We start from the raw sequence: 15,451 nt of genomic DNA, 5'->3' as shown, positions 1-15,451 counted from the left end.
TGTGTTTCTCACCTAATTAACATGCTAGTTAGCTAACACTTTTTGAATCAACAAAAATATCTGTAATATAACTAAGTAAAGATTGATGTCATATGGGGCTAGTAGAAAGAGAAATTTTAATCTATTAATTATATATTATGAACTTTAATTTCTCATACTTATAAATGAGCTTCATACTACTACGAGAGAAACTCTACTTAGTTAAAACTTGATAATGATGCAGAGAGTGTCTATCGATCTCACCTCCAAAAATTCCATAAAAGTCCCCCATACCTTTTTTCATAATCCGTGGTTTATACACACGGGTGTACAGTGCTCATCATACACCCGGATAAATAAAAAAAGGCGGAAAGAACATCCTGTGTTTCATAAAGAACATACATGTATTTAATAAAGAACATGTTTGTATTTGACAAAAACATGCATTACCAAAGAACATAAAGATATAATTAAAAGAACGAGATAAAAACTTAATTAAAATTTTCTGAAAAATTACACATTATTAATGGAAAAAATTTAGAGGTGATAAAAAATCTAGTAGGGCCGGACCATATCATAATTTATCGTGCCCAAACCCGTAGAAAAGTAGCGGGTTTTCGGGCTTTTTTCTAACCCGATTTGAGTTTTAACTAAAAATGCATTTTTAGGTTTGCCCAAACCCACCCTATTTCGGGCCGGATCGGGTCGGGATGCGAGTCATGCCAATGTTGATCACCTCTTAAAAAATCCTTACCAAAGATATCATTTTTCCAAAAAATAGTTTTCTATCTCTCCAATAAAAATTCAACTTCCCTTAATAATTTAGTTTTTTTTTACTTTAATATTATTTTCAATTAAAAATAATTTAAGATTCAATATCAAATTTCAAAATACCATATGTTAAAAGAACATAATTTATATTGTAAAGTACATATAGTTAATACCTAAATAACACACTAATCAAACTCAAAGAATGTACGATAATAAAAGTAATTTAAATATGACATATGATAATAAAAATAGAATTTGGGCGTCACTACGACCTTAAAGAACATACACGCCAAATTCAAAGAACATACTTTGTATTATTAAACCCAAAAAAACATATATGTTTATCAACATATGTTAAATAACATAAGTTATAATGTAAAGAACATATAATTTTACTCAAAGAACACACTGATCACACTCAAAGAACATATTAAAGGTATGTTCTTTGCCAAACATTGGTATGTTCTTTATCAAACACTATATGTTCTTTCCGCTTTTTTTGTTTACCCGGGTGCACTATGAGCATGGTGCACCCGGGTGTATCATCTAATTTTCATTTTTTCAACCCCCTTCCAAAAAGATTCCATATTACGTAAAACAGTTTATAGAAAAGCACTATTTATATACTATAATTTTAATTTGATGTAATTAATATCCTAGCTAGGATGCCTACGAAGTATGGGGGCACATATTATGGGCAGTCGAGTACCCTAATAAACAAGCTAGGTCAACAGTTCTATACTTTCGTTGCTATATACAGTAAATGTAGATGCCAAAGTAGTGTTGATTACCATACTTGCGCTTTTATAGGCATCCATTTCAATTTTTTCACTTATTTTCCAATTTAGTAACTACCACTATCCCCCCCACTAAAGCCATAATACTTGACTTTGCAACAATTACAAGTAAGGCCAGGGTTGATTACTATGATTAGTGATAATGATTAATGATTCGAGTTTGGGGTTGGTCGACTTGACTCTTATTAAGACTTTTAAATATACGAGCCGTAGGATAGAGTTAAAGTTAAACTAATCGGGAATAATTTTTTATAATTATTTTTACGATTAATCTAAACTGATCTGTGATTCATTTCGATAGAGAGGAAATGATGAGCCCACTTAATATTATTTAAATTTGTTGATTAAATATATCCCCAGCTTTAGGGTAATGTGCATATTAAATTATGTTAAAATTTAGTCAAATAAAACCATATTTTATTTGAACGACTTATCAAATGGACCTATGCTCTACTTGACTCGTGACAATTTTGAACAAAACTCTTGTAGTTAGCTAGCAAGCTAGACTCATTATCACCTCTATATGTGCCTAATTTATTATATATGTCGTCGCAGAACAAACCAATTGATCATACATTCATGACATATTTCAAGTTACAAAAATTCTAATATTTGCATGAACATGAAATTCAGGAGCCACAAAGAAATGGAGAAAAGATTTAAAATATTCACGTACAAGGAAGGTGAACCACCACTCTTTCACCGCGGTCCTATGAATAACATATACTCCATTGAAGGACAAATGATCGAAGAGCTAAATTCAGCTGATGATAAAAGCCGTTTCATAACTCACAATCCTAATGAAGCCCTAGCTTTTTTTGTTCCGGTGAGCATCACATCCATCATTCGATACGTGTACAGGCCATATACGAGCTACTCTAGGGAACGAATGCAAAATGTCGTGGCAGACTACATTCGAGTTATATCGGAGCGTTATCCTTATTGGAATAGAAGCAATGGTGCTGATCATTTCCTCATTTCTTGTCATGATTGGGTATGGCCGTATGGTTTATTTTTTTTCCTTAAATTGGTAATGGTGCATAGTATGCTTGTCCATAATTTTTTCTATTTCTATTAATAGTAGTGAATCATTAGACCTAATGTGCCTAGAAAGTATTTCCATCACCAATTATGATATACGTCTTAAATGAGTTCAATCAGCTAAATTTTTTCGACTCTTTATGTTATTCCTATTGACTATTCTTGTAAAAATGTCACTGTCAAACTAGAAATAACATTTTGAGGCAGAAGTGTACATAATCTGTTTGGAACTTAGTGATAATGTATTTTTGTGTTTGAATTTTATTGTTTCAGGCACCAGATGTTTCAGCAGCCCATCCAAACCTCTTCAAGCACTTCACACGAGTCCTATGCAACGCCAACGTCTCAGAAGGCTTCCGCCCTTCACGTGATGTCACACTCCCTGAAATCCTCATTCCTTGGGGTACTCTTGGCCCTCCTATGATCAACCTAACGCCTCTTAAACGTAGAGTACTAGCCTTCTTTGCAGGTGGTCCTCACGGTAACGTTCGTAAGAGCCTCTTTGACCATTGGAAGGACAAGGACAATTCTATTCAAGTCTTTGGGTATCTTCCTAAGGGTCAAAATTACACCGTCTTAATGGGACAAAGTAAATACTGTCTTTGCCCTAGTGGGTGGGAGGTGGCTAGCCCAAGGCTAGTTGAGTCAATCTACACAGGTTGTGTACCGGTCATCGTGTCCGATAACTATACGTTGCCATTTAGTGATGTGTTGGACTGGAGTAAGTTTTCGATTCATATTCCGGTGGCAAAGATCCCAGAGATCAAGAAGATTCTAGAAGGGATTTCGACGAAGAGGTACTTGATGTTACAAAAGAGAGTGTTACAAGTAAGGCCACATTTTGTAATTAATAGGCCAGCTAAGCCGTTTGATGCTATTCATATGATTCTTCATTCAATTTGGCTTAGAAGGCTTAATGTTAAGCTAGGTCATGCTGTGATGTAAAATTCTATCCAATGTGTTGATCCACCCATGTTTTGTACATAGATAGACGTAATTCACTTAACACGTAATTACATATGATCCTGAGTTATGAAATTTGAAAATATAGTTTCATCATTTTGGTACTAACAATTTAAGGAATTTTTATCTATAAATTTAATACTGTTCAAAATAATTGCAAGTTTACACATACTACATATTAATTTTGACCATAATATATTATGAAATGTGATTATAAATTGTTATTAATATAAAGTGAACAAAATTGAAAATAATAATCCCACCTTAACACCAATCTGTAAGACAATGCTTAGAGTCAAGAAAACAATGAAGGAAGTATAGTTTTTAAATTTTGAAGATAAACACCGAAATTTGGAATAAGTAGTGAAATAATTAACATACTAACATCAGATTAAAGCTTTTACTGTAATAATAATTAATACTAAAATTACAAAATTAATCGAAAGTTGATCCAAAACATTAAGGGTTTTTAATGTTTAAGATCAAATAGTTACCTGGCCTAGAAATAAAACAAGCTTAGTATCAAGAACAAACAAAATTGAAAATTGGGGGAAAACCATATGGGAGCAAAACACTTAGAAATTGTATCACCGCCTTTATAAGATGGTGTTTCGGTTGAAAACAATGGGACCTTGCCGAAGGTCCGCTGAAATGGAGAAGACTGGATTCGATCCAAGTTGTGTTGGGCCGAAGGTTTCCTGCACAGTGAACACACGTAAACTAGCCTCGGGGGTGTTTCCGAGGAAGGCCCCTCCGATGCTAAAGTCAGTACAATGTGTAAAAGGAAGACACTATGCAAGAGAGTTTGTAGCTTGAGGCTTTTGTGGAATATTTCTGAATGCAAGAATGAGCATATGAATCTGAACGTCAATGTCCTCGTGAATGTGTCAATATGATGGCTTTTATACCTCATCATACATGGAGAGGTTGGGCTTTGGCCCAATTGGCTTACTTTGTGGGCTGACCTTTGACTTTTGAGCAATTGGAGAGTTGAACCTTGACCTTGGGCTTTTAATTGGATCATTTAGTGCTCAGGCCCAATTTTGGCTAAATTGGACCCAAACAACTTGCCCCCCAGACCCGATTTGGAAGGATGACGGGTCGGGTTTGATTTAATTCAGGAAAGGAGGGAAGTAAATGATTTAATTGATCCAAAAATTTGAGTTTAAACCGTAATTAATGAGATAACAACGGTTAATGATTGCGGAAGTTGGACGGATAATGGGCAGTTTAATCACAAGATCATGTGTTTAATGGTTACTTAGTGGGTATTTTAAGAGAAATTAAAGCACAAACTCTTCGTATCCCGTACCTGGAGATATAAACAGAGGCGCGTCATTCTCCTCACTTATTCACCAACACAAACCCAGAATTCTTCGAGAGAGAAACCAAGAACCCGCATCAAAACTTCGCAAATTCCCCGAGCATTGAGCTTAGAAACTGAGACTTGCCACTACGAACTCGTAAATCGGCAACTTTCGCTTCAGATTAAGGTAAATTCCTTTGATTTCAGTTTATTTTTCTTCGAATTCGAACTCCTTCCCCTTTTCTTTCGACTTTTCTCTTCGAAATAATCCATGGCAAGAGGAGTTAGAGGTAGGGCCCGTGCTCCAAGAAGAGCAAGGCCGATTCCCGATCCTAGGAACAGGATTGGGACCTGGAATGGTCAAAGGCCGGAGTCTGACCCTGCTGAAGGGATTAGGGCGACTCCCCTTTCCTCGGCTCCTCCTCAAAGAACGGATGAGCCGAGCGCTTCTGGACGGGATGATGAAGTTCCCGTTGTTCTTTGGGATATCCTCCCTGGGTTTTCAGAGTGGGAGAATGCCGAAGTCGTTTCGGCCATGATAAAGAACCGCCCCTACTCATGGTGGGTAGAGAACGCCGATCAATATCGATTTGCCGAGCAAATTGAGTTGCATTACGGCATTTTTGAAGCTGATGGATATTGGTGCCGAATGCCCTCAGCATCCGATAGAATCCATCGTCCACCCCCGGGGTATGTGGGGGTGTACACGAGACAGCTTCAGTATGGGCTGAGGTTCCCTTTGGACGTTTTCGTCCGAGACTTGCTGATCCATTACAACATTTCCCTATGTCAGCTAACCCCCACCAGCATCCGAAGGGTGATGACATACTTATGGGTCTGCAAGTTCTTCAAGTACGTGCCGAACCTGCACTGCTTCAGAAAGCTCCATCGGCTAGTGCCAAATATTCAAAGTGGGCACGGAAGCCATGGTTCTGGGTGGTATCGGATTGAGTCCCGGCCCCAATACTTGACCATGTGGCCAAATGACTCTTCAGACAAGGACTGGAGAGGTCAATGGATTAGGGTTAGGGCACCCACAGATCCGGGCCACCCTTGCGTCTTCAGCGCTCCCCGGTACTTAGCTGAGCCTGATCCCGAAATGGGAAGTCTAGGTCCCCCAGCAGATAACGGGGCGGATCCGAACCTGGATCAGCAACATATCTTCGGCAAGCTGCCGAACCCGGGGGGAAGTGGTCGAATGCAGCATATCCCGGAGACTTGGCTCCCCGATACGCATTACGTTTTCCAAGAGAACATGCTAGCAGCTGTTGGCCTCAGCCGAAAGTTTAAGGATGGTAAGCTTCTTCGGCTGGGGCCGAGGCTTTTTAACTACCTCTTTTTCTTCTCTCGCTTTGCTTTTTTTATGCTGTGCCGACATATCTGAGCTAAACTTTTTCCCTTTCCTTTTTTCAGAGCGGGACGAGACCAACGTTGGTATTAACTACGCTCGTCTTGGTGTTAACCGAGAGCGAGTTGTAACTGAACGGGCCCCGTCTATCACTGAGCCGAGGCATAGGGAAGTTCATCTGGATTCTTCCCACTTCCAAATTGAGGCTGTTGCTCTGTATCAGAGGCAGAAGCCTTGGTGGAAGAAGAGAGACCCTTGGTTTCAGCTGCTGAACGAAGAAGCTGAAGCTGCCCGCACAGCCGAAGAGGTTGCACGGGTACTTGAGGCTTGCGAAGGAGGAGAAGGGTCCTCCAGAGCTGCTGAAGCCGAAGCTGCAGCTAGAGCAGCTGAAGAAGACGAGGCTTTGCTGAAAACCTCGGTGAGCTTTCAGACAACTTTTTTCTTTTCTTTTTTTTTTTTTTTTTTTTTTTTTTTACTCACATTCTTCTTCCCCCCTGTCTGTTACAGTCTGAAGAGAGTAACAGACACAGAGAAGGCAAAGCTCCTGTTCGTCCCGAAGACCAAATACAAGAGTCTTCAGACTCAGATATGGACGAGCAGCCCCTTCTGAAAAGGCGCCGAAGGATGGCCATCATCGGCCCTCATGACTTTCAGCAGAGGCCGATGACCATCGGCGTCGCAATAAGGGAACCTGAGGAAGGCAATGGATCGCCGAGGGTTCCCCAGCCAACACCCCAATCTCCTCAAAAGACCCCTCCGCCACCTCCTGAGATGGAGGTGGATCAGAGAACTCCCGAACCTAAGGGAGGGGTCCAAGAAGAAATGAAGAAGAGTGCTGATGAGCACGAAAATAAGGATGCCGTGATGTCCAGCGCTGAGGGCTTCACGGCAGACATCGCAAGAGAGGTTGAGGCTTTCGTCCTCACCCCTGAAGAAGAGGAGGTCATAGTAATTGACTCCTCTGAGAAGGATGATGCTGAGACAACCAAAGCTAATCAAGCTCCATCGTCATCCTTCCCTTCTTTCCAGACTCTGCATTCTGGAGAAATGGGTTTCTCGGCCCCCCGAATTCCAATCCCAGATCACATCTGGGACCTCATATGGGGTCAAAACCGAGAAGGAGCTGCAGCCTACTTCGGCAATTTTGCTGGCATGTCCGAAGTAGACAGGGCAAGGATCTGGTCGCTGAAGGCCACTGCTGGGATGGGCGAATCCAGCAGATCAGTTCCTGACCCAGCCAGGTCTAACCAACTGCTGATGATGCAGGTAATTTTCCTTCATTTCCTCCGAAATTCAGCTCTTTATATATATATTTTTTTTATTTTATTTTTTTTTGTCTTCCTGTTTTCAGTTCGTGCACAATCAGACTCTCACTGTAGAGCTGATAGATACCCTACAAGATAGGGTAGACGCTGCTGTGCACGAAAAGAAGGTGGCTGAAGAGGAAGTTAAGCTTGCTAAGCTGAAGCAAGCAGCAGCTGAAGAGAAGCAGCAGGAGGTTGAGGAGTACGGGAAAAAAGCTGCCGAAGCCCTGAAAACCTTCTGCGATGCTATGGAGAAGGAAGTTTTTCCCCCACTGATGGAAGGGGAAAAATTCCTCCAGGAGCATATGGGAGTGGACGTCTCCAAATTCAAGGCTGCCGTTGAGAGCCGAATTCAAGAAGGAACTGCTGCACAAGATGAAGTGCAGCAGCGTCTAGAGGCTCTTGAAGCCAGCCGAATGGCTGCTGAAGAGTTGCTCCTGGCCAAAGACGTCCAACTCTCAGAGGCTGCTGCTGCTGCTGAAGCTCAAAGAGCTAAATTCCAAGAGGCTGAGGATCAATTGCTGATCCAGAAAGTTGAAGTGGCCCAGGCTCAGACAAAGGCTTTCCAAATTCAGCAAGAGCTGAATGAGCTGAAAGGTTCCTCCTCCCAAGTCGCTGATGAGCTGAAGAAATCCAAGGAAGACTTGGAGGAGACCCAGAAGAAGCTGGCTGATGCTGAGGCTTTACTCAAAGTCCGTGTTTATACCCAAGAGGAATATGAGATGGGTTTCAGAAACGGATTCCGAGTATGCCGAAGAGTCTGCCTTCATGCTGAGCCGAAACTGGACTGGTCTAAATGTGCTGAGTGGGTCCAGAATCCCGAAGACCCTCACATGAAGTATGCAACTCCAGTCGAAGCTGAAATTCTTAAGGCTGAGGAAGCCGAAGAGGAAGCTGAAAGACTGGAGTTGGAAGCTGAGCAGAGGGAAAGGGAGGCTCGGCAAAGTGCAAAGCCCGCTTCTTCTGCTGCTGGGGCCGAGGCCACCATGGGGCTCAACGCTGATCAGTCTGATCCTCCGGCTGAAGCATAGGAACTCGGGCAGTCGTCTTCAGAATCTTGCGGTTCATCATGTGCTTAACTTTAGACTTGCCGCTTTCTGAGTTTTTTGCCTTGTTTTTTGCTTCAGCTTGCCTTGTCGTACAACAGTTTTATTTTTTTGCTTATGTACGTATTTCGGCAGCTGTTATTTTCCGCTTGTGGGCGGCTGCCGATACTGAATTATTGAACTTGTAGCTCAATTTTTGAGCATGAAATATTAATCTAATGCTCTTTTCTTCAGTTGCTTTATTTTTGAATGCTTTACTGTTTCTTTTCTTCAACTCTGCCGAACATAGTTGCACTGAGTGCTTCTTGCCCCCACAGAAATTGAAGTATGACTTCAGTTGAATAAGCAATTTCTGAACTTCTTCAAAATGGGTATCCGAAACACAGGGCCAACTGAAGGCAATGCTTCTGGGATACAAGTCTTACTGAAGATTGACTGTCTGAAAGTTGGATATCCGAAACACAGGGCCAACTGAAGGCAATGCTTGGGATATTAGCTTTCTGGGACTAACCTCTTTAGAACAAGTCTTACTGAAGTTTGACTTCAGCTGAAAGACCAGCGTTCTTAAAGAAGACGCATATCCGAAACACAGGGCCAACTGAAGGCAATGTTTCGAATAATGGCTTTCTGGGATACAAGGCTCAGTTAAGGCAATATCCCAGAATTGTCCATGGACTAATGTCTTTGGAGAACAGGTCTTACTGAAGTTTGATTTCAGCTGAAAGACCAGTGTTCTTTAAAAAGACGAGTTTTGTAAGCCATCTGAAACCCAGTTACCCGAAGGCGAAGGTTTCAGACGAGGCTGATTTAAAAATTTTCAACTGTTGCTGTTATCCTTGATTTTCTGTCTATCTTTGAAAAATGGATACCCGAAACACAGGGCCAACTTAAGGCAATGTTTCGGATAATGGCTCTCTGGGATACAAGGCTCAGTTAAGGCAATATCCCAGATTTGTCCATGGACTCATGTCTTTGGAGAACAAGTCTTACTGAAGTTTGACTTCAGCTGAAAGACTAGTGTTCTTTAAAAAGACGAGTTTTGTCAGCAATCTGAAACCCAGTTACCCGAAGGCGAAGGTTTCGGACGAGGCTGAATAAAAAACCCTTAAAGAGTAGATAGAACAAAGAAAATTTTGAAAGGATAAAAAGTTGTAAATATTTATATAAATGGCGGCTCCAAGGCCTTTCATTAGTTCAAAGTGTACTTACAAAGATTGTTCTGCCCCGAAGGGTTTACACATGGTATTTTTTCAGTACATCAGCGTTCCAGTGATTTTTCAACTCAGTTCCATCCAACTGCCGAAGTCGGTATGTCCCTGGCTGAAGCTCATCATAAATTTCATAAGGTCCCTCCCATGTAGCTGAGAGTTTCCCATGGATTCGGCCTTTCTGAACTGCAGCAGCATTCCGAAGGACAAGATCTCCAATTTTGAGAGGCCTTGCATGGACCCTTCGGTTATAAAATTTGCTGACTCTCTGCTTATAGGCGGCCATTTTATCTCGAGCTGAGTCTCTTACTTCGTCGAGGAAATCGAGAGATTCCCTCATCAGTCGCTCATTCTCAGCCGAGAAATGGTGCACTCGAAGGCTCTCAGAGCCAATTTCCACTGGAAGGACGGCTTCGGCACCATACACCAGTTCAAAAGGTGAGTGGCCCGTTGCCTCTTTTTCAGTTGTCCGAAGGGACCAAAGGGTTCCAGGGAGCTCCTCTAGCCATTTGGACTTTTGATCTTCCACCCTCTTCTTGAGGGCATTTAAGATCTGTTTATTTGCTGCTTCGGCTTGTCCGTTACTTTGCGGGTGGCATACTGCTGAGTATGCCAGTTTGATGCCGAACTGATCTGTATATCGCTTCAGCGGTAAGTTATCAAATTGCCTCCCATGATCGAAGACAAATACTCTCGGGATGCCAAAGCGAGTGATGATATTCTGCCAGATAAATTTTCTGACAGTTTGCTCTGTAATGTTCGAGGCTGCTTCGGCCTCGATCCATTTACTGAAGTAGTCGACACCAACTATCAGCCATTTTTTCTGGTACACAGCCTCTGGAAATGGTCCCAGTATATCCAGTCCCCATTGGGCAAACGGGAGTGGATTAAGGATCGGCTGAAGATCCCTTGCTGGCTGATGGATAACTGGAGCATATTTTTGACATTTTTCGCATTTCCGAACCAGCTCCTTAGCATCTGCGATCATGGTGGGCCAGTAATATCCGGCCCTCAATGCCTTGTGGGCTAAGGTTCTTCCCCCAATGTGGTTCCCACAGATGCCGAGGTGAATCTCCCGCAGGATATAATCTGCATCTGTTGGTCCCACGCATTTCAGCAATGGGGCTGAGAAGGACTTTTTCAGAAGTTTCCCCCTGAAGACAATGAACCTAGAGCTGGTTCTCTTCATTTTGGAGGCCAAAGCTTTGTCCTCAGGAGTTTCTCCCCGAAGCTTAAAAGCTAAAATGGGTTCCATCCAACTAGGCTCTGGGTCAGCGCAGCACACTTCAGGTGCTTCGTCGACACTTCTTACTCGACGCACTTCTACATATACAGACCTGTTCAGCTCGGTAAAAGATTAAAAGATGAACTAGCAAGTTTGGAGAGTGCATCGGCCTGAGTATTCTGACCCTTGGGATCAGCTGAACCTCAAAAGTTTTCAGCTCTGCAATGACTGATTTGATCTTGGCAAGATAAGCTATCATGGAGGGCTCTTTGGCCTCATAGCTGCCACTGATCTGATATGCAACTAGCTGAGAGTCTGTTTTTTAAGCAGACATGATCGGCTTCCAAGGAGATGCTTAATTGTAGGCCGGCGATTGCTGCCTCATATTCGGCTTCATTGTTCGAGGCCTTAAAAGAAAATTTTAGTGCATACTCAAAGGATTTGCCTTCGGGAGAAGTTATCACTACTCCTGCCCCGAACCGTTTTCGGTGGAAGACCCATCCGTAAACACGGTCCAGACTTTCTTTTCATTGTCCAGCACTTCTTGGTATGAGCATTCGGCCAAGAAATCCGCCAGGGCTTGAGCCTTAATGGCAGCCCTCGGACGGTAGCTGATGCTGAATTCGGTGAGCTCAAAAGCCCACTTGGCTAGCCTACCGGATTTTTCAACCTTGCCAAGAACTTTTTCCAATGGCTGATCAGTTAAGACCACTATCTGATGGCAATCAAAATAGGGCCTCAGCTTCCGAGCAGCTACTACTACCGCGAAAGCAACTTTCTCGAGTAGAGGATAGCGGGTCTCGGCATCCGTCAGTGTATGACTGACGAAATAAATCGGTTGCTGACTCTTACTCTCTTCCCTCAGCAATACTGCGCTGATGGTGGCTGGGCTAACGGCCACATATAGGTATAGAGTTTCTCCTTCAACTGGGCTAGCCAGCGTTGGGAGTTGAGCCAGATGCTCCCGAAGCTGTTGAAAGGCGTCTTTTTGCTCTTCCTCCAAACAAGCTCTTTTGTTTTCGGGAGTTTCAGGGCTTTGAAGAAGGGTAACCCCTTATCCGAAGCTCTGGAAATGAACCTCGAGAGGGCTGCCATTCTTCCGGTGAGCCGCTGAACATCCCGCTTCGTTTTCGGCTCAGGAAGGTCGAGCGCCGCTTTGACTTTAGAGGGATTGGCATCAATCCCCCTTTTGCTGACCATGAAACCCAGGAATTTCCCTGACTTCACGCCGAAGACACACTTCTTCGGATTCAGCTTCATTTGATGCTTTCTCAAGGTGGCGAAAGTTTCAGCCAGGTCCTTTACATGGTCCTCTAGTTTTCTGCTTTTGACGATCGAATCGTCAACATAGACTTCCATGTTTCGGCCCTTTTGATCGGCGAAAACTTGATCCACCAGCCTTTGATAGGTTGCCCCGCATTTTTCAATCCGAAGGCATCATTTTGTAATTATACACCCCAGCGTTCGTGACGAATGCTGTCTTGGCTCGATCGTCGGGGTGCATAAAGATCTGATGATACCCCGAGAATGCGTCCATGAAACTAAGCAAGGCATGGCCACTTGTCGAATCGACTAGCTGATCGATTCTTGGCAAGGGATAGAAATCCTTTGGACAAGCCTTATTTAGGTCCGTGAAGTCAACGCACATCCTCCAGGTACCATTGGGCTTCTGGACCATCACCACATTTGCCAGCCATTCCGGATATTGGCAAGGTTCAATGAACCCTGCCTCCAATAATTTTTTGACTTCGGCTGCGATGTCTCGGTTCTTATTGGCGGAGTAATTCCGCTTCTTTTGCTTAACTGGTCGACACGCTGGGTCAACATTAAGCTTATGGGAGATGAGGTCTGAACTTATCCCGGGCATATCAGCTGCCGAGAAAGCAAACACATCTCTGTTATCCCGAAGGAGCTGAATAAGTTCACAACGGGTGTTAGGATCAAGGTCCATCCCGATTGTTACACATTTCTCAGCATCTCCTTCGGCCAACTCAACTGTTTCAGTCTGTTGGTCCATGTCCATTGCCGATGGACTGGACTCTTCAGAATCTGGTCTGCTGCCAATGTCAGCAGGTGTCCCAGTCTTTGTGCTCTTCGGCTGGCTCTCTGAGTCTTGCGGCTCAGCTGAAGAGTCAACCTTTTCCCTTTCGGGACCTTTTTCTCTGGGCACGGATCCTTGGGCCGAAGCACTTAGGCCTTTCGGCTTTTTTGCGCTTGGCTCTCTTTCTTTTTCTTTCTCCTCCTCATCCTTGTCGTTATCTGGGCGACTATTGGATGGCTTGAGGTAGTTGCACCTTCGGGCGTCCTTTTGGTTGCCCTGTATCCTTTCGGGGAAGCCGGCGTCTGAGACGTAAATCATCAGCTGATGATAAGTTGAGACGACCCCTTGGATCTCGTGAATTATGGGTCTCCCCAAAATCACGTTGTACACTGAAGGAGCGTCGATGACCAAAAACTCAATCATGACGTTCCGGGCTGCCTCATCGCAACCGATGGTGACAGGAAGTGTCACCTTCCCATCTGGATAAGTTGAAGCCCCATTGAACCCGGATACCGGATAGGGTACCGGCGTAAGGTGCTTGGGCTTCAGCTTAATTTGGTTGTAGGCCTTTCGGAACAGAATGTTTGCTCCGCTGCCACCGTCAACAAGGACCTTACTGACGTCGTGGTTGGCCACCGTGGCGATGATCACCAACGGATCCTCGTGAGGGAACGTAATCCCCCTGCAGTCGGCGGCTGTGAACGTCATGTTCGGCACCGGCGACTGGGGAGATTGAATGTCAGCGTTGTTCACCTGGTGAGTCAAAGCTCTAAAGTGACGCTTGTGCTCCCTCCGAGAGTATATTCCTCCCGAGATAACATTGATCGGAGGGAATTTCCCCTCCGGTTTTTTACTGTTTTTCCGGGGGAAATCAAGGTCCTGCCGAGGGTCCTTTGCTAGCCTCTCGGATTCTTTTTTCTCGCGGTGATCCGCGATGTATTTTTTCAAGTATCCCTTCCGGACCATGTCCTCTATCTGGTCCTTCAGCTGGATACACTCCTCAGTGTTGTGGCCCGAAGACTCGTGGAACTCACACCACTGATTTTTATTTTTTCGCCGATACCACTCTGGGAGTGGTCTCGGCTTTCGGTAACTCTGCTCCTCCTTCGTCACACTGTAAATTTTGGCGCGTGGAAGAGAGAGCGGAGTGTAGGACTCGTATCTGCCTGTGTATGAGGCAAACCTGTCCTTCTTTAGGTCGTTGGCCGGAGATGGCTCCGGAGCCTTTGATTTTCCCTTTGCCTTATGGCCTTGGCCTTCAGACAAGGGTATTTGCCTCTGTTTCCCTCCCCCGGATTGAGGTTGGGTTTTTGCTTTATTCCATTCTTCGGCTCGGATGAACTTATCCGAAGCACTAAGAGCTTCCTCCAAGGTCTGCGGGGTATGCATGACCATGAAGTCTAGGAATTTTCCTGGCTGAAGGCCATTCTGCATTGCAAAAACAGCTAGCCCCTGGTCCAGCTGGGAGACGCTTGATGACTCGGTACTGAAACGGGTCAGGTAGTCTCGGAGGCTTTCGGTTTCCCCCTGTTGCAGACTCATGAGCTCTGCGGTAGTCTTCTCTCGGCGGTTTGCCGTGGAAAACTTGCTCCTGAACTTGGAGGACAGATCATCCCAACCTGTTATGGAGCCTTGCCTTACTCCCTTGGAGATCCACGCTTGCGCGACCCCTTGAGAGTGGTTGGGAAATATTTGCACCAAGTCGCCTCGGATCTGGGGCAAAGATGCATATGAGTCTCATACGAGGCCACGTGGTCCTTCGGATCCGTGGTCCCGTCATACGTGATATGCGACGGTATTTTAACTGTGGGTACGCGCTCTTCCAGTATCCATTGCTCGAATGGTGAACTAGCGGGTAGCATAATGGCCTTGCCCTTGTTCCTGGCCGAAGGGACCGCGCTCCGCCCTCTTAGAGAGGTAGGAGTGGTTTTCGTCCCTGGCTGGGAAGTCTGGGCCTCGGCTGCAGGGAACGAGAGACGACTACGCACGCTCGGTTCCTGGCCGCCGAGTCGGTCAAGGACGCTTCTGCGAGCAGTCTCTGGTTCCCGGCGAGTAGATTCTGGCCGAGAAGCTGAGCTGCTGCTCTTATGCGCTGCTGGTCTTGAGGATGAGGATCCTTTAAATAATTGAGAGTTCTTTTTCCTCTGTTTTTCATTTTTCCAAGAATCCTCCTCCCACTCTTCCAGTTCCCGGAAGGAAGGAAGCTTCCCACCGTCATGGTCTAACTTCCTCCGCTGATGCCGGGTATGCGGAGGAGTTCGATCACGAGGCGGTGGCATATTCTGTGCCCTCATTGCCTCCATGAGTACTGCCAGCGCTCTTGCCACCTCTTCCGAACTGGGCCCCGTCAAAGGGGTCCCCGGCCGAGTGTGGGAATGAGGCCGTGCAGCCGATGGTTGGCTTTGGGACACTGAATATGTCC

General features: G+C 44.6%; 1 protein-coding gene across 1 annotated transcript; it reads left to right on the top strand.

The window, feature by feature from the left end:
* Positions 1 to 2,180: 2,180 nt before the first annotated feature.
* LOC110704619 (probable glycosyltransferase At5g11130) lies at positions 2,181 to 3,616 on the top strand. Its single transcript, XM_021882432.1, has 2 exons — positions 2,181 to 2,541; positions 2,862 to 3,616. Exons 1-2 carry the CDS (start codon positions 2,194 to 2,196, stop codon positions 3,531 to 3,533), a joined length of 1,020 nt encoding a protein of 339 aa, XP_021738124.1. The 5' UTR covers positions 2,181 to 2,193; the 3' UTR covers positions 3,534 to 3,616.
* Positions 3,617 to 15,451: the final 11,835 nt, after the last annotated feature.

Source organism: Chenopodium quinoa, unplaced genomic scaffold, assembly GCF_001683475.1.
Source record: "Chenopodium quinoa cultivar QQ74 unplaced genomic scaffold, ASM168347v1, whole genome shotgun sequence".
Taxonomy (NCBI): Eukaryota; Viridiplantae; Streptophyta; class Magnoliopsida; order Caryophyllales; family Amaranthaceae; genus Chenopodium; species Chenopodium quinoa.
Note: the sequence above shows the minus strand (reverse complement) of the source record. Positions and strands in the feature narration are given on the sequence as shown.

Coding starts and splice junctions, on each gene's coding strand:
- LOC110704619 (XM_021882432.1), top strand. CDS start 2,194: ATGGAGAAAAGATTTAAAATATTCACGTACAAGGAAGGTGAACCACCA. Junction 2,542..2,861: donor TCATTTCTTGTCATGATTGG/GTATGGCCGTAT, acceptor TTATTGTTTCAG/GCACCAGATGTTTCAGCAGC.